General features: G+C 33.2%; 1 protein-coding gene across 1 annotated transcript in view; it reads right to left on the bottom strand.

Annotated features, from left to right (window-relative positions):
* LOC129753492 (zinc finger protein squeeze-like) overlaps positions 1-23,406 on the bottom strand; it is a 40,283-nt gene extending 16,877 nt beyond the window's left edge. The window contains exon 1 of the mRNA XM_055749309.1: positions 21,254-23,406. Within this exon, the coding sequence (XP_055605284.1) occupies positions 21,254-21,673 (420 nt within the window). The 5' untranslated portion in view covers positions 21,674-23,406. The remainder of the gene's footprint in view (positions 1-21,253) is intronic.
* Positions 23,407-23,462: the final 56 nt, after the last annotated feature.

Below are 23,462 nucleotides of genomic sequence, written 5' to 3' on the forward strand. Positions count from 1 at the left end.
TGAATTATAAAATAAATGACCATTCTTGTACAAAACTTACCATGAATAGATGTTAGGAAAATGATAATAATTGTTAATTTTTATTCATCTAAATTTGGAATTCTTTTCTACATTTTCAACTGGAAGTTTAGTGAGAAATTCTGCTGTAATTTTTTAATTTGAACCAAAAATATGTAATCACGATTTAAAATGTGAATTACCGATTACTGAATGAAAAATTAATTTTGAACAGAATTTATTCAATGTTCGATGGTTTAATTTAATTTGATAAAAAGAAGAATATATTTATAATTATTTTAAAAGTGCCAGTTGTATAAGCCAGACATAAAACCTTTAATAAAGTAAAATCCTCCAGTTATCAAAATTTCATTTTTGAAGTTTAAATAATAACTTCATGTTCAATGTTACACCGACAAAGAAATGTTAGAAAATGAGTAATTACGTGAATGGTAAAAACTGATGAAAAAATGAAAATAATGAGTTCAAAACATTTGTTATTAATATTGAAAGCACAAATCAAATACAAAGTTAGTTAACACTGCGTATTAAAATTTATTTTTAAAGTTGCTACTTAAAACAATTTCTCAAACTTTTTAGATTAATTTAAAAATCATGATCGATCCAAAAAACATGATTTCATATAAAAATATTAATAAAAAGTTTATAAATTTTAAATCGCAGGTTTTTAAGCTTTAAATTACAAGCTCTGAGTTTTTTGTCTCTTTTGCTTAAAATATTGGGTCCTAGAAAAAGAACAGAAGGTTGAAATTATGTTTTATTATTAAAAATTTGGAGTTAAAGGCTTATGGTTGAAGAACACGATAATTCAGAATTTAAAACCAAGGAAACAATTTAAAAAAAATATGTCTTAAAAATTTAAAAAGTTTGATTAAAAAAATCCGGCAAGTTGATTAGAAAATTGGACAAAAAACTATACAATAAAATTCGGTAAATTTATTTGAAAATTGAAAAAACAATATGGAAACAAAAAAGATTAGTTTTTAAAAACATTTCAGGAAGAGTTTTTTCAATAAACATGTTTCACCATAACCATTTTGGTGTTTATTTTTCTAAACTATTGATTTGATAAATGGTGTCCTAAACTACAAATTTTGTCAAATTCGGCTGAACACATTTAGTTTTGGTGATAAAGAGTTTATTACTAGTAAAATCAAACATTGAAGTGTTAAAAAAAACTTGATTCTATTTAAAGGCCATCAATTCATATAAAACTTTTATTTTTGAATAATATGTTTTTGATTTGAGTATTTGTAAAAAAAAGTGCAGAAACTTCTCTAAAGATTTTTACTTATTTTCAAAAGACATTTCAATAACAAAAGCTGTTAGAAATATTGCATACATATTTAGTTGAAATTACCGTTTAAATTCATTGCACCTAAGAAAAATGTAAATTTTGTGGGCTTGTATAAATTTTTAAAACCCTTTTTTTAAGTATTTAGAAGAACAAAAAACATGAAATAAAATTGAGTCTGAAATTGTTTTTCTAAGAATATTTCATATCAACATACAGTACCGTTCATAATTGTATAGAAATTGAAAGCACGCGCACTGTCACTTCGACTTTGAACTTCCATAACTTTTTACTCAGATATTTTTTGATGAAATTTCTTGCGTTTGATAGATCAACTATCACACTATTATATCACAAAATTTGAGCTTTCTGGAGTTTGTGTGGCCTGAGAAACAGTAATTCTACGGAAATCGAACTTTTTGGACTTTTCTCATTCAAAATGCAATATCTCCGAAAATACGCTACATTTTTGATTGAAATTTTGCAGAGTGATTGTTGAAATATGAAGCTAGTATGTCTGAAGTTTTCGAAAAGTTCTATCGAAGAGATCAAAAGTTACGCGAGGTGCAATATTTCAGGCATGAACCTTGAAATGCGATTTCTATAGAATTTTGGACGATTCATGAGAACAATATCGTTTCCTCCACCAATCAGACAAAAAATGTCTGGCAAAAGCAATGAAGAAAAGAAAAAATGAAATAAATGATCCATTTGTGTTTTGAAATCAGAATCTCGTGATATTGTTGTGATTTTTCGGTTGAAATAGATTTACTGGTTGTTAAACAGAGAATATGATTTTCCTATGGAAACATTCGTCCAAAATTCTATAGAAATCGCATTTCTAGGTTCATGCTTGAAATATTGCACCTCACGTAACTTTTGATCTCATCTATAGAACTTTTCGAAAACTTCAGACATGTTAGCTTCATATTTCAACAATCACTCTGCAAAATTTCAATCAAAAATGTAGCGTAGATTCAGAGATATTGCAGTTTGAATGAGAAAAGTCCAAAAAGTCCGATTTTCGTAGAATTACTGTTTGTCAGGCCACACAAACTCCAGAAAGCTCAAATTTTGTGTTATAATAGTGTGATAGTGATCTATCAAACGCAAGAAATTTGATCAAAAAATATCATCAGAGTAAAAAGTTATGGAAGTTCAAAGTCGAAGTGACAGTGCGCTTGCTTCCAATTTCTACACAATTATGAACGGTACTGTAACATTTGTTATGACATAAAAGATTTTTTTAGTAAAAAAAATGGTTCGTTTCAATCTCAATCTTAGTTACACTTCTTAATAAAAACCCATTCTAAAGACGAGATAGGGTTTTTGTATATCAGATTTTAAGTTCCAATACAAAAGGTTGATTGAACTAAAAATTGAAAACTTCAGCAAAGTTAGTTTCAATTCATGAACGTCAAATAATGTCGTAGATCGAAATGTCTCAAGCCAAGGGTGATTCATGACGAAATTCCGCCGGAGGCGAAAAAAAATTTCTGACTGACTGATCAAGTAATTTACCGTTACTACCGTCAATATTAACACGCGCAATTCTAATTACTCTTTCATTGGTTTATTTTCGGCGAAAATAGTGACTTTTGGTGATAAAAGTGACCATTTTTCGGAAAATAGTGACTTTAGTGACCAAATGATGAAAAAAGTGACTTTTTAGTGACTGACCCAAAAAAAGTGACCAAGTCACTAAAAAGTGACTCGCTACCAGCCCTGCAAAGTTGTTCAGTGAAAAATTTCCTTTAGAGAATTGATAAATTGGCATAAAAACCATTAGCAGGCTCGATAGAAACAAAAATAATGTTGTTTTTTCAGTACAAAATATTACATTTTCCCATACAAATCTGAAAGTTCAAATTTTCCCATGTAAAATGTAAACTGTAAAAATTCTGCAAAAAAATCCAGGATGAGTTTCGAAGTGAGAAATTAAAAATTCGACTCAGTCTAAGGTAGCTACACACTTTACTCCCAAATTGACTCAGTAGATTTTTGGCCAAAACCAACAAACGAAAATAAGAGAAGAAATTTAAAAATTAAAAATACATCCAACAAGAGAAAACAACTCACCAAAAAATGACACAACAACAAATCGAAACGATAAATTAAACAAAATTGTCGGCCACATTTGTGTAAATTTGGAGAAGCTTCAACGTTTGGTAGCTCAATTTTGAAAATTTGTTTTTTATAGATTTTTTTTTAAAGAGAAGGAACTATTTTTGACAAGAGCAAGGTCAAATTAAATCACCCAAAAAAAGGTGTTCCTAGAGTTTTTTTTCGGTCGAGAGAATGAAAAAAATTGGGAAAGGTTGAGTGAGGTTTTTTTTCTCATCGTTGTTATCATAAAGGTAGCCCGAAAAAAAAGCTAACGCCTGATAACAAATCCACATTTCACCATTCACGTTTTGGGTTGCCTTTTGGGAGGTGGATGTGAATGTGAATATAAATGGAGCCTAGACTAGTACTAAATTTGATATTATTTGCACCAGGCCGGGGTCTGGGTTGAGTTTTGCGGTGGGCGTATTCTGGTTTTATTGATTTGTGTGGAGGTTTTTTCCTAGTTTTTTTTTCGAGAGCGTTTTGGTTTGCAACTGTATTGATACATGTGGTAGTGGTTAGTCCACGTGTGTGGTTGGGTGTAGAATTATGCACTTTTTATGCAATGTAGATCAATGGCTATGTTTGGTCTATGGGTGATTTTTTTTTTGTAGGGGTGTGAGTTATGATGTTGCCCATTAAATATTGATGCAAATTTCGATTTATATTAGTTTGGATTGCTTTAGCATCCGTTCTGAAATGTGAGCCTTTCGAGGGGAAGTTGAATTTGAAATTTTTAGATCAGTGTATCAATTTCTATTTTCAATGAAAATTTAAATTATCCTGACTTTAAAACCTAAAGTCATAACTCAAAATATTTCAGTCATAATTCACCTTCGATGAACGTTCATCAAGTTTACCTTTCCAATTGCAACCGAGTGCAAATTCCATCATCACTTCTACGTGACTCCTCCTTCTGCACCTGCTGAATTAACTTTTTCTCAACTGCAGCAAAAAAAGAAAGGCCCCCCTCAGAAGAAATTGCTCCCCCTTCTCGATCGTCTCTCGAAGAAACAAAACGCACAAAAAAACTAAGCTCCACCGGGCTCCAATTGGCAAAAAAAAATACTCGAGGCACCTCAACTCCTTCGTTGATTGGCTCCGAGAGACCCCCAGCGCACAAATGCTTGTAGCCGGCTTAGATCCTCCCCCTTTTTTGTGCCATAAAGCCCCCCACAGCAGGCAAACAAATAAGGTGCCGGCTCAAAGCCTTAGCTTTCTTAGACGCGGGGCATGAGTCGACTCACTCAGATCGGTATCCGAAGTCACACACATATGGCTTTGATAAGAGGGTACCCTCCTCCCTCCCACATTCCTCGTAATCCAACTCTAGAGTTTCTAGGGTAGGAAAGGGAGGGCGGGGGCTTCGAGACGCAGAAAGGGGTGCCGGCTAGCGAGTTACTAGTTTTTTCTGGTATTACCTTTACTAGCCAACCAACAACAGTGGGAGGCGCTAATTAGACGCAATTAAAATTAAAATATGCTAATTGCAGCGTTTGCCGGCTGTAGTACACTACACTCACTCACTCAGTCGATGTACTCAACCGGGTAGGCTTCAAGTACATGTATGTACAAATACAGGTGCAGGATTTTCCCCCTTTCAGAGTTAAGCTCATTCAAATTGGAGAAGAGGACCGGTAAAAGGTGGGAATTTCCCCGGACGCAAAGGGACGAAGATGATGCGTAAACTTGCTTTTGGTGGATTTGCCGGTCCGACTTAGGAGGGTGCGCCATTTTTCCCCCTCAGGGGGGCTTAGTTGCAAAAATCGTGTGAGGGTGTATTCCGTATTAATTGAAATCGAAAAAAAACATACCATTAGAAAAAACCCTTCAAGTCTCTAGGACTGTGAAAAAGTAATCGCGGAAAAACTACACTCTTAAAAAAAAAGAAACAAAACAAAAACCCAACTCAAAAACACAGGGGAGCGAAGCACAGATAACTCGACATGCTGTTAGCTTTCATGTTTTTCGCGGTAGCTACAACGCATTTTTCCAACTTGAGCAGACGGGCTGTCTGCTCCGATCTGGCTAATGTTGATGCTGGCGCTAAGGCGATGACGACAAACGGCTCCTCTCTAGTTGCTCTGGTGCTAATAACAGTTAGTAAGTTCTCTGTTTTGAGTACATTGGCTTATCTTCGGGAGATAATTGGTCTCGGTTTGGAATTCTTGGACTGTCTTCTACGATTTTTTTTTCATTCGTCTAAGATTTGTATGATTTTTTTTTAACAATTTTATAGATTCTAACTATAAAGATTTTTGGACTTCTTTGAATAAAATTTAAAATATTTTTTTTTCCTATTTATAGCAATTTAACCCATTAAGATCATTCTTCCTCGATAACAATTTTACATTTCCTTTGATTTTTATTTTTTTCGGGCAGTTTTTTCGCCTTGCAGTCTTGTTTTTAGCAAAAACGACGTATTGATTTACGTTTCCAGCGTTTCGATCCTTATTGGATTTTTTACAAATTTTATTGCAAATGCAATGTCAAATGCGAAAAAAATAATTGCAGGAAATTAATTTTTTGATCGAAAATTTAAAAAAAAATCAAGAATACAAAATGTAAAATAATTAATAAATTTGTTGGTCTTGTAATCATTTGGATATTTGAATTTTTTTCGAAATTGACATAAAAAACTTCAATCTTTATATATTTTCCCATCGAGTTTTTTTTTTGGAAATTCCGAAGGGGGAGGAGTCGACAAAAGAAGAAATTGATATTAATGAGTTTAAAAAAAACTAATTTCACAGTGGAACAGCATTTTTGGTTCCTTGGTCCATTTGGTTTAGGAAGAATTTGTTGGCTTCCTGAATTCGGATCATTTGTCTGCTTTTTTCTACCCCCTCTGAATTTAAAATAAAGCAGTTATGCGTGAATTATTCCCCGTGAAAAATAAAAACTGATTTTTTAAAAATGCTCAATTCAAGGTTGCTAGAATTTTTTCAGCACGTACCCAGGCCGGACAATCCGGGCTTTTTTCATCTTAAAACCTGGCAAAATCCGGGCATTCGATTCCAAAATGTCGACCAAAAATCCGGGCAATATCCAGGCAAATTTGGTCCAAATCTAGGAATTACTCAATACAAATCAAGGAAAACACAAAAAAAAATTTTTTTGTCAACACCAGTTTTTCAATCCTATTTTACGCTTTCAAAAAAACTTCTTATGGTTGTTTTTATTAAACTTCCAAAATGTCGTTTTAGACGCATAAATAAAAAAAATTACAACAAAATTTGTTTTCTTTTTTTTTGGTTGTGAAATAAATCCGGGAAAAAATCGGAAATTTTTCTCTGAAATCCGGACAACCGGGCTGGACTTTTGTCAAATTTTGTGTTAAATATCCGGGCAAACCAGGATAAAACCGGGCAATCTGGCAACATTAAGTATGCAGATTTAGCATAACTATCTAAATTGCAGGGACACAATTCTTGAAAATAAAGTAAAACTTCACAATATTAAAAAAAAAGAACTAAAAAATCAACTTTTTTCTGAAATTATTGAGATACGCTTTTAAACTTTTAGTTTAAGCATATTTATCAACTTTTTTTTATAATTGTGTATCGTTTTGACTTAAGCTTTGAAAAATAGTCTCAATGCATTTTAATGACAAATTATTTTAATATTTCCTAATAATTATTATATATTACTAATCGGTGAAAATAAACATAAAGGATATCGCTGAAACTTTTTTCTCAGAGAAATCAAAACTTTTCGCATTCTTTAAATATATTGATCGTCGATTTTAACGTTTCATTTGAGTATCTTTGCAATATTCTAAAAATATGCCTAAGCAGTGTAAAACTTTAAATGGATTTTTTCTTTTTTTTTTTTTAAGTAACCACTCTCAAAAACTAGAACTGGTAGAATAAAACCGATTAAATATTTGGACTCAGCGGCCCCAAATTAGTGAAAAACAGTTCTTAAACTCTTAACTTTGTTGCTTTGCATTTTCCATGATTTCTTTTTTTTTAACAATCTTCAAAATCTGTTGGAATATTTTGGGTTGGCTTAACGATTTTTAATTGCTTGTACGAATTTAATCAGTTATATACGATTTTTTCAAGTTTTAACAAATAAATTTCATGAACCTTCATAAATTGTTTGAATATATTTTCAAATTACATAAAGTTTAACGATTTTTTTTTTGTTTTTTAACTAGTCCTTCGATTTTTGATAAATTTTGTCTTAATTTTTTGTGGTATTTTTTAAAAATTTTATCGAACTCTGTGATGTTTTACGGAAGTTATGTTTTTTACGTAATCTATCAATGTTATGTGATTTTTTTTAAGTTTAAACAAATAAAACGGTTTTTACACTTTCCACAAAGTTTTTGTGTTTTTGCTAATTGTATTAACATTTTTGCAAATTCTATGAAGTTTTTAGAATTAATTTTTTTTAATTAATTATTTTTATGATTTTATTTGAATTTTCTTTTTCAAAAATATTATTAAAAAAAATTCTGAAATTCTAATGAATTCTATGATGATTTATGTTTTTTTCAAAAATCTGTCAATTTGATACAATTTTTTAAAAGTTCTAACAAATAATAGGATTTTTTCTCAAATTCTTACGAGTTGTGAAATGTTTTTCAAAATAAATGATTTTTACGGGTTTTCTTAAATCCATTGATTATTTTAAAATTCAATTTATTTGTATCAATTCTACAGACAGTGTTATTTTTCAGTTTATGCTATGATAACTTTATAAAAAGTTTTTTGATAAATCTTTGCGCTAATTCTTCAAATCTCGGTTATGAACTTTAATAGATTTTATTCTTTCCTGATGATTCAATGATTTTTCACATATTTTTTTGTTATTCTGGGAAGATTAAGAAAATATACGTTTTCTGTGAATGTTTACAAAACTTCGTTTTATTTATTTTTTGTACAAATTTTCTCAAATTTTTACGAACTGTGGAATGTTTTTCGAAAGAAATGGTTTTTACGGGTTTTCTTAAATCCACTGATTATTTTAAAATTCCATTTATTTAAATCAATTCTACAGACAGTTTTTTTTCAGTTTATTCCATGATAATTTTAAAAATTTCATAAGTTTTTTGATAAAACCTTGCACTAATGCTACAAACTTCGGTTGTGAACTTTAATAGATTTTATTCTTTCCTGATGATTCAATGATTATCAATATACTTTTTTCCTATTCTGAGAAGATAACAAAAAAAAATCACGTTTCTCGTGAATGGTAACAAAATTTCATTTTATTTACGAACACGAACATTTTTTAGAAATTTTTCGTCTTGAGAATTTTTCGATTTAAAAAGTAAATTCAATGAAAGTATGTCCATTAAGTTGTCGGCCTTATCGTTAGAATCGGCCTTATAAGTAAGAACATTTCAAAATTATGCTGTTTTAAAGAAGGATAAAAATGCTTCTAAATAAAATTTTAGTAAGAACATTTCAAGAATATGCCGTTTTAAAGACGGATGAAAATGCTTCTAAATGAAATTCTATTCGCTCATTTTCACCAGCTTTCATTTCTTTCTAATCATTTCATAACCTTAAAATGCTCTTCCTTAAAACGGAATCAGTTTTATCGAAAGGCCGACAAACTAATAAACAAACCAAACTTTAATTTTTTTTTCCGAATTTGAAAAATTTTTGTGTTATAGAATTTTCTGTTGTTAATTCTACAATTTTTTTTGGAAATCTAAAAATTTTCCTCGTTTTGTTTTTTATATGAATTCCATGATTTTTTTTATCTAGGATATATTTTTTATTCTTAAGAATACTTAACGAATTTTCGGTTTTTTTGCTGAAAATTCTGAGATCTTTTTACAAATTCTAGTTCTTTTTGAATTTTTAAACATTCTCACAAAATCTATGATTTTTTATTGAAGAAAACCATGAAAATTTCTTTGAAAAACTGTTAGTTTTTTTTACGAAAATAATAAGTTTTTTTTCGAAATTTTTATACATTTTTCTTTTTGAATGAAAACTTTTAAATTGATCTTTGGATGTCTTTCATATGTGGTGTGATTTTTCGAATTGGATAAGTTTTTATGTTATAGAATTTTTTGTGGTTAGTTTTCAAATTTTGTTTGCGAATAAAAAGATTTTGCTCGTTTTTTTAACGAACTCCTAGATTTTGTTTACTAAATCTATGGATTTAAAAAAAAAGCTTTTATGAACACTTTACGAATTCTTGGTTTTTTGCTGCAAATTCGAAGAGATCTTTTTTTAAATTCTTGTTTTTTTTTTTTTAATTTTACTACCTTATACTTAAGATAAAGTAGAAAAATTCTTCGAGAAATCTGTTTTTTACGAAGATAATTAGTTTTTTTTCGAATATTTTATTTATTTTAGCTTATCAATGAAAACTTGTTTCAAAGTCAGTGTGTTTTTTTTTCGAATTCTGTGATCTTTTTTTGAGAAATTTTATAATTTATTGATTTGTTACGATTTCTTTGGATGTGTTTTATTGGTGGTGTGATTTTTCGAATTTGATAAACTTTGATGTTATAGAACTTCCTGTGGTTAAATCCACATTTTTTTTGCGAATAAAAAGATTTTCCTCGTTTTGTTTTATTTTTAAACGAACTCGAAAATTTTGTTTACAAATTCTATGGATTTAAAAAAAAATGAATACTTTACGAATTCTCGGTTTTTTTTTGCTGCAAATTCTGTTTTTTTTTTACAAACTCTTTTTCCTCTTGAATTCTTTAAATTTTCCTACAAAATCAGTTATTTTTTCTCAATTAAAAAAAAAGAAAAAATTTTCGACAAACTATCTGTTTTTTTTACGAAGGCAATAAGTTTATTTTCCGAAAATTTGATTTATATTTATGTTAGTTTATGGATGAAAACTCGTAAATTGTTTCGATGTCAGTGTTTTTTTTTCGAATTCAGTGATTCTTTTTGAGAATTTTGAAGAATTATTGTTTTTTTTATAGAATTCTTTGAATGTGTTTTTTCGAATTAGTTAAACCTTTGTGTTATAGAATTTGATGTGTAAGTTCTACACTTTTTTTTTGCGAATTAAAAGCTTTTCCATGTTTTTTTTTGACGAACTCCATGAATTTTTTTTACAAATTCCATTTTTTTTTTATTTTCATGAATACTAAACGAATTCTTGTTTTTTTTTGCTGCAAATTCTGAGATTTTTTGTCACTAATTCTTGTTTTTCCTGAGTTTTATAAACTTTCGTACAAAATCTAGGAATTTTTCCTAAAGAAAACGAAGAAAATTTCTTCGACAAACTATTTGTTTTTTAACGAAAGTACATAATTAGATTTTTTTTCCAAGAATATATTTACTTTTTAATTAATTGGATGAAATTTAATAAATTCATTCGATTTCATTGTTTTTTTCGAATTCTGTTCTGTTTTTTGAGGTTGAATGAGTGATGTGTTTAAAAAAAATCTTTAACAACTTTATAATTGTTTGGCTAAATTTTTGATTTTTTTATGCTTTCGTTTATTTTTTGACAAATTGATTCTATACGAAATTTTTGAAATCTATGAACTCGCTATTTAGAATATTAAATTCGAATTGTATGTTTTTTTTAATAATTTTAAGAAATTTGTCAAATTAAACGAATTCTTATTGTTTTTATGAATTTTATTGATTTTAAATAAATAAATCAATCATTCACGAATTTTTAGTTTTTTTATGTGTTGCATGTTTATTTTTTTTATCATAAGGCCGGAACAAATTTCAAATCCTTCTTTTGTCACTCAGAGTTGGAACATCGCGAGGGGGGGGACAATAAAAAATAATGCAAAAAACAAATAAATTGGAATAAATTGCACAAAATCTTGCATGCAAAAAATTGCATGGTATATCATTGCACAAAACTTATAAAATAATGAAATTTTTTATTGAAAAATTCAATAAAATCAAGAAGACACATGGTAAAATTACTTCCATCTTCCAAAATTTCTTTTTTGGTCTTGAAATCTTTCGGATACTTGAATTTTTTATCAAAATTTCCATGGAATACTTAAAACTTTATTTATTTCCCCCTTCGGGTTTTTGGAAATTTCGAAGGGGGGGGGGGAGACAAAAGAAAAAATTGATATTTGTTCCAGCCTAATTAGAATCAATCATTTTTTTAAAATTCTTAGAAATTTATATGAATTCTCAGAGTTTGTTTTTCCAATTTTCCCATTTTAAAAGAATTATATGTTGTTTTAAAAATAATAAGATTTTTGTTTTAAATTCAAAGATTATTCCTGAATTTCATTCAAGTTTTAAACATTATTTTTGAAACAAATATGAAGAAATTTTCACATTTAAGCTGTTTAAATTCTTCGCATTCTAAAGATTCTAGGAAAACTAGGAATTCTTCAACGCTGTGATTTCTTTTCATTTAAAAAAAAATTCTTCCGCATTATGAATTATGAAAATCCTAAGAATTCTTTAAGTATCCTCTACAAATTCTATGCAATTTTATGAGTTCTTTCAATTCAAAAATTAATTTTAAAAGAATCTAAAAATACTTAAAATTATACAAGCTTTTCCAATATTCGAATATTTTCCATTATATGAAATCATTTTGGATTCCATAAGTTTTCGAAATCTTTCTAATGTATGAAATTGAAAGTTCTAAGAAATTTTCCTAATGGATGGATGTTCTCAAGTTCTATCAAATTTTTTGAGGATAGAGATAAAGTGTTCATTTTTTTTTTAAATTATCAAATTCATATGTTCTCTTTCACATTTATTTTACAACCTGCCAAAGGTTAGCAAAATTTACGCTTCATTTCGCCTCAGATTTCACACCCCGAATTCAATGAAACGCAACATCCTCTGAGATAGTGATTTTTTATATTTATTTTTTATTGCCAGTTTTAGCGCTAAGCAACAGATCATCCTAGTCCTAAACATATTCAATTCGTTGTTTTTTTGCTTATCAAAAAGTAAAAATGCAACATTGCGAAATTTGAAGCGTGCATTTTTTTCGACTTTTTTTCCTTCAAAACCGAGATTTTGATAATTGCGTCGTTTGACGTACGGTCAGCCACGGATCAAGCTCATTTCATTTAATTTCGTTTCAACAAATCAACAATTTGGGAGCGGAGATAATTTTTTTTTCGTCTAATTTTTAACGGCCGAACCTCAGACAAGTAGCCTTTCATTCTCGTGGAGGCTGGCTGCTGCTTCTGAAATCAGCTTCCGAACCGCGATTAAATAAAAAACCCGGGATACAGTTCGAGTGTGCAGTCCGTTTGAATTATCAATCGAGCAGTTTGTCAATGGAAGGAATGGGACTTTGACAATCTTAATCATTCATACATATGCTTAGCGTTCTGGAAGGGAAGATTCGGGGACTTAGTGTTGACCGTTATCAATCAAACAAATTTCGAGGTGATTTATTTGAACGTTGAACTTTTGAAAAATTTACTTCTTGTATCAAAGAACGATCATAAAAATTTGGTGAATTGTTACTCCTATAACTTAGGAAAAGAAGATGGTTTTAAAAAAAATCATGATCCACGAGTTCAACAAATCCAGCAATTCTTTCTGTTCCCCCTAACAGAAAAAAGTAGAAAAAATCACCAATACTCAAAAAAAAAATTGCCACACCAAAACAACCTAAAACTCGTAGCAAATCGCCTTACCCAAATAGAAAAAGAAATGATAAATCTTTGGAAACTTTCCCCCCTCGAGTGTGGAATGGATGGACAATTCCTTTTAGGAAGAGCCGAAATTCGTCGGCATCTTTCCTTTCGAGTCTTTCGATATTCCTCGTCCAGTCCAGTCCCGATCCAGATTTCGTCACAGTCCGCTTGCCACCGGCATGATCGCCATGTGTGTGATATCGTGTTGTCCTTCCTTTTCGTCGTTTCAATTCATTCAAAACTCGAAATCCGGTGACAGATTTGCATATACAGCCTGGACCCTCACATCGGACCCCGGTTTTCGCCTTTCTTCGTTTCTAGCTGTCGCTTTATTTGCGTTTTTTTTTTCTGCCGGCTTTCACAAGACCCCTGGACATGACATGACGAAGGCTAAGACTAAGACGATGCGAGGGAACCTTGGAAGATGGCCATCGGAAAGGGACCCGCATTCTCGTTGTCCCCGAGAAACAGCAATCGGTACAGTTTTCGGAGGTCCTTTTTTCTTCTTTGGACTAGCTAACAGCAGTTTTTTTTCTCTTGTTTTTCTCTTCTTTGCTTTGGTTTGAGGACGCAAACATGTTTCTTGCTCAATGCTCATGCACACACCAGCAAAGTTTCGATCCATGAAGGATTCAATTAACGACCCTAGGAAAGAAGATTTTTTTTAAAAAAGATGACCATCCAATAGTCCTAGAGTTTGAGCTTATTCCTAATTGAAAATGAAAAAAAAATGAACTAGGAATCAGAATTTCTTTCCATTTTTTTTTAATTTTACAAAATTTCAGAAAAAAGTCAGTTACAATAAAAAAAAACCTAAGTTCCATAGAAGTTCCACATGGAACTTGAAAGTTCTCTTACGGTTCTTTCAAAAGCTCCTTGATGAACAATGTGACAGTATGTCGTTGAACCTACTTTTTTTGAACCATTGAAGTTTGTTAAGTGGTCGAAATCAGGTCCAATTGAAAATACTGTTCCATGTGAACTTAGAATGCTATCTTTCATAGAACGCTTCACAAAATAGAAGCTGAAATTCACGAATCCCAAAATATGAGAAAAAAGTCAGTTAAAATGAAGAAAGTTTCCTAAGTACCATAGAAGTTCCAAAAGGGTGCCGCATGAAACTTGAAAGTTCTCTTACGGTTCTTTTAAAAGACCAATGTGACGTTGGAACATGCATCGCTGTATGTAGTTGAACCGACTATTTTTGAACTATCAAAGTTCAGCTAAATTTAAAAAGCTACCTAAGTTCCATAGAAGTTCCACAAGGATGCCGTATGGAACTTGAAAGTTCTCTTACGGTCCTTGTGGCTTAGGAACATGCAACGCAGTATGTAGTTGAACCGACCTATTTTGAACAATAGAAGTTCGTTAAGAGGTCGAAATCAGGTCCAATTGAAGAAATTGTTTCATATGAACTTAGATTGCTACCTTTCATAGAATACTTCAAAAAATAGGAGCAGAAATTCACAAATCAAGAATTTGAGAAAAAAGTCAGTTCAAATAAAAAAAGTTACCTAAGTTCCATAGAAGTTCCAAAAGGGTGTCACATGGAACTTGAAAGTTTCTTTACGGTTCTTTAAAAAACTCTTTGATGACTGATGTGAAGTAGGCATATGCAACGCAGTACATAATTGAATCGACCTTTTTTGAGCTGTTTAAGTTCGTTTGGAGGTCGAAATCAGGTCCAATTGAAGAAATTGTTCCGTATAAACTTACAATGCCATCTTTAATAGAACGCTTCACAAAATAGGAGGTAAAATTCACGAATCACAACATTTGAGAAAAAATAAGTTAATATGAAAAAGTTACCTAAGTTCCACAGAAGTTCCACAAGGGTGCCGCATGGAACTTGAAAGTTCTTCTATGGTTCTTTTAAAAGCTCCTTGATGACCAATGTGACGTAGGCATATGCTACGCATTATGAAGTTGAGCCGACCTTTTTTGAACTATTGAAGTTCGTTTAGAGGTCAAAATCAGGTCTAATTGAAGAAATTGTTTCACATGAACTTGAATGCTATCTTTCATAGAACGCTTCACGAAAAAGGAGCTAAAATTCACGAATCACAAAATTTTAGAAAAAAGCCAGTTGAAATGAAAAGTTACCTAAGTTCCATAGAAGTTCCACAAGGGTGCCGCATGGAACTTGAAAGTTCTTTAACTTTTTTTTTAAAACTCTGACTGATGTGATTTAGGCACATGCAACGCAGTATGTAGCTGGACTGACCTTTTTTGCACTGTTAAAGTTCTTTAAGAGGTCTAAATCAGGTCCAATTGAAAATACTGTTCCATATAAATTTAGAATGCTATCTTTCATAAAACGCTTCACAAAATAGAAGTAGAAAGTTAAGAATCACAAAATTTGTGAAAAAAATCAGTAAAAATGAAAAATGAATGAAAGTTACCTAAGTTCCATAGATGTTCCACAAGGGTGCCGTACGGAACTTGAAAGTTCTCTTACATTTATTTTAAAAGCTCCTTGATGACCAATGCGACGTAGGCACATGCAACGCAGTATGTAGTTGAACCGACCTTTTTTGAACTATGGAAGTTCCTTTACAGGTCGAAATCAGGTCCAATTGAAGATGCTGTTCCATATGAACTTAGAATGCCATCTTTCATAGAAAGCTTCATAAAATAGGAGCTGAAATTCACGAATCATCACCTGTTTTGTTTTGAAAGAAGAATTTCAAAAAAAAAAAAAATGGAAGAACCACGCCTTGGTCTGCGTAATTTCAGTCCCATTTCGTGTGTATGTACCGTGATCCTTTTTGCGAAATTAAATTTCGCATAAAACCTTATCTCTAAATAGGTGCAGATTAATTTGGATGAAATCCGCACCCGAAACAAGGAATGATGTCGGGAGTACGCTTTTTTTGGTGTCTGTTACTCAACTAAATCCGCGACAGCCATTTTTTCCAACTTTCAAACTTCTACTTTCGGCAGCTAACGCTACGATTTATGACACACGGTGAAGCCGTCCGTCCCCCCAGATTTGATGACTGATTTTCACGCAATCGGTTCTGAAACCCGGTAGCGACGCGAGCTACGAATTTAAATTACCACCACGGCCCTCAGTAAAGGTACCAAGAATCGAAAAACCGGGACCCAGAGCCCTCGCCAGCTAGCATTTAACACAACATACATGATAGGCCGCGGTTCTACGTGATGGAAAAAAGTCTCCCTTCGCAGCTCCCATGCTTCTTCTATGCTGCATCACCACGCGAAACGAGACGCAACATGAAAGCGCGAAATCACACTGGCAGCCAGCAGTCGCGCTTTCGAGTTTTTCATTTTTTAACAATCGCTATAGGTACCTGCTAGCTAGCTTACCCTCCGATGTTTCTTCTACCGATTTAGGGGGGACCCTGGGTGGGTGGGTGCAGAAACATCTACTAACTGCAAAGGCCCCCTCGGCTTTATGAGTAATTTTTCCGATGTACTTTGGAAGCTTAACACCGAAACCTCTGGGCTAGCCGAGCATTGTTGTTCAGCTTGCGTACTCCGATTCGAGTGTTGCCCGCTAGCGATTTATGCTGCGATCTCACATACCGACTCAAACTGTACGCTTACATTGTAAGCGATTAGTAAACCGATCGACCGGGCATCATAAATTGGCTTGAATCTCAAAACAAAACTTTTTAAAAGGATTTTTTTTTGATTTTTTTTATAGAAAATCAAACTTGAAGGAATTGTCTTCCTAATGACAATCCAGGTGTTAGCGATTGTTAAGGAGACTTCAACGGGAAAGGTTGAAACCCCGGAAATACAAACTGCACTTTTACTTCGAGACTGCTCAATCAGCATCTTAATTTTATTAGTGTAATAAGCAGTTCTAACCGTTGAAAAAAAAACTGAGCAAGGTTGAAAGCCCTGTATCTATCTGTTTGTGCAACAGTGAGCAGTAGAATTGTTCACAATCGTTTTCTCAGTCGTTATTACACTGACTAGACAGAGAGAAAAGGGCTTGCTCAATATTTGATAATGAGCTTTCTGTTAAAGGTATTGACAAAATTTTCTTCTGGATTTATAAACGAACAAAATAACGCTTCAAATGAATAATTATAAAAGACGGAACAATCTAAAAAAACATCCACCTGACTCTGAACTTGCGGTTATTTCGATTCGAAAAAAAGAATTTTCATACTCAGAATCACAAATAGAGTGACAAGAATTTGTGAAAGTTCGCTATGAAGAACTTCGCCATCCACAGATTGTTGAAGGTATTCAGAATTCACAATAGCAAGGACAATTTTTAGTTCTTAGAAAATACAGATTAATACTCAGTTTGTGCTCCTTAATTAAAAAAAATCAACCTTTTTCAACTCGCCAGATTCCTTGATAAAGGCAAAAAAAAGCCAAAACGTTGAATGTGGTAAATTAATATCGTTTTATGATATTTTGAGATAGAAATTACATAAAAACTAGGAATAAAATAAATAAATAAACTAAATAAATAAAATCACAAATTTCGTTCGTGAACGATTGAGCATTCCTGAACGTTAATCTGTTTAAAAAAAAAAATGAAAATAACGAATAAATATAATTCAGAATTTAGATGAGAGTTCCAGGTTTAATATCAAATTCGAAATCTATATTTAAGTCAAACAGCCATTTCAATTTTAAACATGATCTTTTTTTTTTAATTTAAGGAAATGTGAAACTCAGAAATGTATCCAATCTATTTTGAATGAAGGTTGCCAGAATTTTTTCAGCACGGATCCTGGCCGAGCAAATCCGGGCAATTTTATATAAAAACCTGGCAAAATCCGGGTATTTGGTTTCTTTTTTTAAGGATTTTTAACGGCTATCAGTCTTGGATTTTTAAGTAAAAACGACTGTTTTTTTACTCCAACGTTTCGATCCGTCAGATCTTCACCAGGGGCTAAAATTTGTTGCTAATTTAGTGAAAATCGACTTCAAATTTTGTTGATGCTTACCGATAAAGTGATAGATAAACTTAACAAGTAAACGACACTTTATCGGTAAGTATCAACAAAATTCGAAGTCAATTTTCACTAAATAAGCAATAAATTTTAGCCCCTGATGAAGATCCAACAAGGATCGAAACGTTGGAGTAAAATCAGTCGTTTTCACTTAAAAATCCGAGACTGCTAACCGTTAAAAATCCTTTAAAAAAATCAAACAAAACAGTCGTTCCATTCATAAAGGTATTTCGTTTCAAAATTGACGACCGAAAATCCTGGCAATATCCGGACCAATACCCAGAAATAACTCATCAAAAATCAAGAAAAAATATTGAAAAAAACTTTTTTTGATCAGCGTTCATCGACAGATTTTTAAACGTGTTTAAGGCTTACAAAAAACTTTTCTTGGTAATCGTTTTGGAGGCATAAATTAAAAAAAAAAATACAACACTATTTGTTTTTTTTTTCGTTAAATTTGCCAAATAAAGAGAATAAATCCGGACAAAATCCGGGCATTTTTCAATGGCTGTTTCCAAGTTTTGTACTAAACATCAGTGCGAAACCGGTTAAAATCGGGCAATCTGGCAACCTTATTTTAAATCGCCTAATAGAAACAATAAATTAAAATCGTTGATAGCAGTTTATGAAATTTCGCAATACTTCGGAACTCAAAAAATTTGAACAATGCATCGAAGAGACAGGTATTCAAAAATTAAACTAAGAGTGAATTATGAAAAACGCGAACTATGAAACGTTAAAAAAATAAGTTTGAATAAAAAGTGAGGAGGTTTTATGCCTTTGGGAGAATGGTTCTGAAAGAAAATCAACTCCCGGGGGCTTTTCCCTGCTCAAGAACACAAGAGTTTTTTTTTTATTAAAAAAATATGAAAATTTGAAATGAGAACTCGACAATCGCCAATCTGAAACGAGGAAATTAAAATATTTGGGAGTAAAAGCTCAACATTTCAGCTTGCAGTTTTCACGATCAAAAGTTTTGTTTGTCGAAAAAACAATTTAAAAAAAAAAGAAAAAATCCTTAAATCAGTTAAGAAAAATAGAAACATTTCAACTGAAAAGAAAGGCCATTAGAGGGAATTAAAGTTCAGAAGTTGAGTTAAGGGGGAATTTGGGATTTTTAAAATCGGCTGTAAAATACAAAAATTCAAGTTGATTCAAGATAAATTTGAATAAAAGATCCGGAAGAAATGAGAAATTTGATAAGGGAATCAAGAATGAAATATCAAAGAAATAGGTTCTGAGTTTTCAGATTCCGTTCCACAGTTGGGATTCAGATAATCACACACATAATGTTTAATTCTGGGAAAAAAATTGAATAAATTAAATTAAAAAAAAATTGAGTTTGGAAAGTTTCCGAGAACAATCAAGAACAAAACAATCAACAATTAAACAAAATTCGTATTTTGAGAAAAAAAATCCTAAAAAACTTGTAATATCTCCGGTTTTCTTCAAATTTGGTATTCAAAACAGTAAAAGCAGTTGTTTTTCAATGTCGATGATTAGAATTTTTGGTAGGATTTTAAACCATTAATATGGAAACATGTTCAAAAATGGAACATTGAAAACCAAAACTGGAATGCAAAAAACCATTCAGTGAATGAGAATTTTCGTATGCAATTTCAAAAGCTTAAAAAACTCTATTTCAATTAAGTGAACTCAAAAAATATCATTAAAAAATAATTTAAATTAGTTCAAAAACTTGAAGCAAATTGAAGAAAAATGTAAAATCTTAGGCTGAGTACATAGTTATAAAATCAAATCATGTTACAACAATCAACAATAGCCCTGAAAAAGAATTTTTAACTGTAAGTCACACATAAAATTTGAACTAACACAAAAAATTAAACACATTTTACAATAGTTTAGAACAGAAACCGACAGCACTGAACGATATGCCGTATCAAACCGGACAGAAAAACGACAACTTTTTCGGTAAGAATCACTTTGATTCAGTAGGCGTAAACTTAATAATGTAATAAATTTTAGTCCCTGATGAAGATCCTATAAAGATCGAAACGTTGGATTTGTAAAAATAAAGTCGTTTTTACTAAACAATTTGAGACTGAAACTCGAAAATCAACCCACTAAAACTAAAAAAAAAGATGTTTGAGCTCAGTAAAAGATTCAGTTTTTATTTTTTTGAAAATCAGAATTCCAAACTTATTAATAAAACTTCAAAAGAGTTCGTATGTCGATAAAAAAAATCAGAAAATAGGAATTTCTGCCCGAAATGCAGAATGTCAAGAATGTGAAGAATTTTCGAGTTCTGAGTCTGCTATTTATAATTTATAATTTACAGATATTGAATTTACAACCAAAACTCATAATTGAGAATTTAAGTGCAGAATTTCGAATCAGAATTTAGCAACAGAACTCAGATTCAAAACTTGAACTTACTACTCAAAACAAGAATTGAATATCAAAAGTCAAAGCCAGTATTCAGAATCTGAATAAAAGTTCCAAGTCAGCTAAATTGAGGAATCAGAATCAGCACCAGAATTCAGAATCAGAATTTCCAATGAAGGGTGAAAACGTATCGTTAATCCCTCGATAGAGCATTCAAAAAAAAAAAAAAAAAATTCAGTATTCAGACTCGATGCTCAGAATCTCTAATTTGATGAAAAGATTTATCACCGTAATTTATGTTTGTTACTTATCGGTGAAAAGTGATGTCCTTTTTAGTAAGAACATCTTAAGGTTATGAAATTTTCTAGACGGATAGAAAGTTCGAAGAAATGAAAGCTTAGAACCTGGCCACAGAACCAGAATTCAGAATCAGAATACTCTTTTCCGGGACAACTGTTTAATTTACTTTCAGAGGATTGATTTTCGGCTTTCAGTCTCAAAACGACAACTTTTTTGTCCCTGATAAAGATCCTAAAAGTATCGAAACGTTAGATATGTAAATATAAAGTTAATTTTACTAAAAACTTCGAAAATCAACCCTCTTAAAGAATCAGAATATAAAATAAAAATCCAGAATCTCGAATTATAATTAAAAGCCAGAAGTCTGAAATTGAAATCTAAAAATTAATTCCGAATCAGATTTCAATTTCAGAATCCAAAATTTTAAATTAGAAAACTGTGTTGAACTGTAAATTATTCAAACTGTAAAACCATTTTTTTGGGAGTTTTTTTTTCTGCCAGTAAAAGCATATTTCAACTAGCAATACCGCCAAAAATTTTCTTTAAGGTTCCAACGTTTCGATCCTTCTTGAATCTTTTTCAGGGATGACTTTAATTTTTTGCACTTTACTGGGTGAATGGATGAAATGACACTTGTTCTTAGAAAAGTTGAAAAGTTTGACCTACCTTGGTTTCGTGCTGCATGTGTTCGGCGATGGAGAGCGGCGTCGGCGGGGTGCTCGGGGCACTGTAGTGGATCGGCTTCTGGTCCTGGTCCTGGTGGTGGTCCGGGTTGTTGTTGTTGTTGTGGGCGGCAGCCGCTCGCTGCTCCTCCAGAGCTTGTTTGTGCACCACGGCGGCATAGTCGAGCCGGTCGTGCTGCTGCGGTTGTTGCTGCTGCTGGGGTGGCGGTTGTTGCTGGTGCTGCTGCCTAAGGTCGTTGATGTAGGGTTTGTACTCGTGGACGGCGATTGCCGATCGGAGGTCGGTCGAGTTGGCCGCCGTTAGGGCATTCAGCTGACCGAGCATGCCCCGTTCGTTCATGGAGCGCAGCTGGTCGATGGACCGGTGGATGTGACTATAGTCCCCGGTCGGGATTTCGGCCATCAGCGGCGAGTTGTGGTAGTCCAACCCGCCGCCGGGCCGGTATTCGATCGTTCTACCCTCCAGGGTGCTGCCGGGGGGATGGTGCGGGTGGTGATGATGTTGTAGGGAGAGAATTTTGGGGCCGTTTATGGAACGGTGCGGGGACAAAATTCTGTGATGGCAGACAGGCTGCTGCGCGGTTTTAAAAAAATTCCTAGTAGGCTATGCGGGAGTGAGAGATGAAATTCTCACTTCACTTTTGGTGAGGGTTTGGGTACTACTGGGCAGAGGGACCACCACATCAATAAAGAACGCAGCCAAAAAGCAACGACGACTCGCGACAGTTTAATGTTTACTTCCTGTCTTATCACTTTCACGCGGAACTGTATTGTTTGTTTTGGCTTTCGTAGGGGGTGGATTACACGGACCAAAACAACCAGAAAAAAACGCTGGACGCCGAAATTAGTTTTTCACTTTTTCTCGAGCCCTGAAACGACGGACGGCTTGAGGTTTACATACACTCACACTAACGGGAAAAAATTTCCTTCGGATACCGAAATTTTTCTCAGTTTTTTTTTCCTCGTTTTGTTGGAACGGAGGGAATTCTCTCGGTCTCTCGGTCCAAAAAAGAATGCTTTTCAAATTTGAACCCGAAGTGAAAAAAAGAACCTGCTTGCCACAAGCTCTCACGTACGTCGAATTTTACGACGTCGTCGTCGTCTTCGTCCAAAAAACGGTCCTCTAGGCGTGTAGAGAGCGTGCTGTTGTTGTCGTCGGTTCGGTTAGATTGTCTGTGCGGGGGAGGAGGATCCGCACTTCCTTCCACCTCCACTACTACTCGGTATCTCTTCTTGTTCCTGGCTGGCTAGCTAGAGCTAGCGGCCTTTGACGATGATGGCACTTTCGGCTGCTCCTTCGACTCCGCTACATGAGGGTATATAGCGAAAAAATATTTCGCATAACAACAGAGACCGATGACTCAAAAGCAAAAAAAAAAAACGGGGACCCGAAAAAACCAACCAACTCTTGAACGGGTGGTTGTGCTGTTTGATGACGGTTAGTTAAACTCGGGTGTGGGTGAAAACGCGGCAGGATCGCCAATGGGGCGGTAGATTCAAAAAAACGCTGCCTCTAGCGGGGGGGTTGTTCTATTCCGGGTTTTGCAAAAAACCCAACGGAGCGCAGCAAGCGAAGGCGATATGGGTAGAATCCAAATTTTTTCCAACTCTCTAACGCGAATTCACCAAATTCAAGTAGGCACAGCTACACGATGGTTTGGATGACGGCACAGGGTTTCGCGCGAATTGTCACTTGACTTCCGCGCGCGCACTTCACTACGCACTTGACGCGCGATCACTCTAACTGACCGCACGACTCTCTTCTTCACTAAAAACAATAACCCAAACGGATTATTTGGCTCCCAAAACGCTCGTCGTGTCGCACTGAAGCAAAACGAAACGAACCGAGTAACAAAAAAAAATCTTTAGTTTCCGATTAACGAGGGTGTGATCGGGGCACAAAAAAAATCGAGCTAATCACACTTGGCACAAAGTGCACGCACGAAAACACTCCGGTGGTCTCTTGACAACATGAGGCACGCACGCACGTTTCCTGGCACACGGTGCAAGAACGATCTCGAGCGAGCTGCACACCGGGAATCTTCTCTCTTCTCGCTAAAGGCTCAAAAACCGCCGGTATGTGTTCGGAGGGAAAAACGTGTGTTAATCAGCGCAAGGCAAAAACTCGACTGGTTTTAGAAAAAGTTTTTGGTCCTCAAACTTTTTAGCATTATAATCTGCTGCTCTACTGC

Source organism: Uranotaenia lowii, chromosome 3, assembly GCF_029784155.1.
Source record: "Uranotaenia lowii strain MFRU-FL chromosome 3, ASM2978415v1, whole genome shotgun sequence".
Classification (NCBI taxonomy): Eukaryota; Metazoa; Arthropoda; class Insecta; order Diptera; family Culicidae; genus Uranotaenia; species Uranotaenia lowii.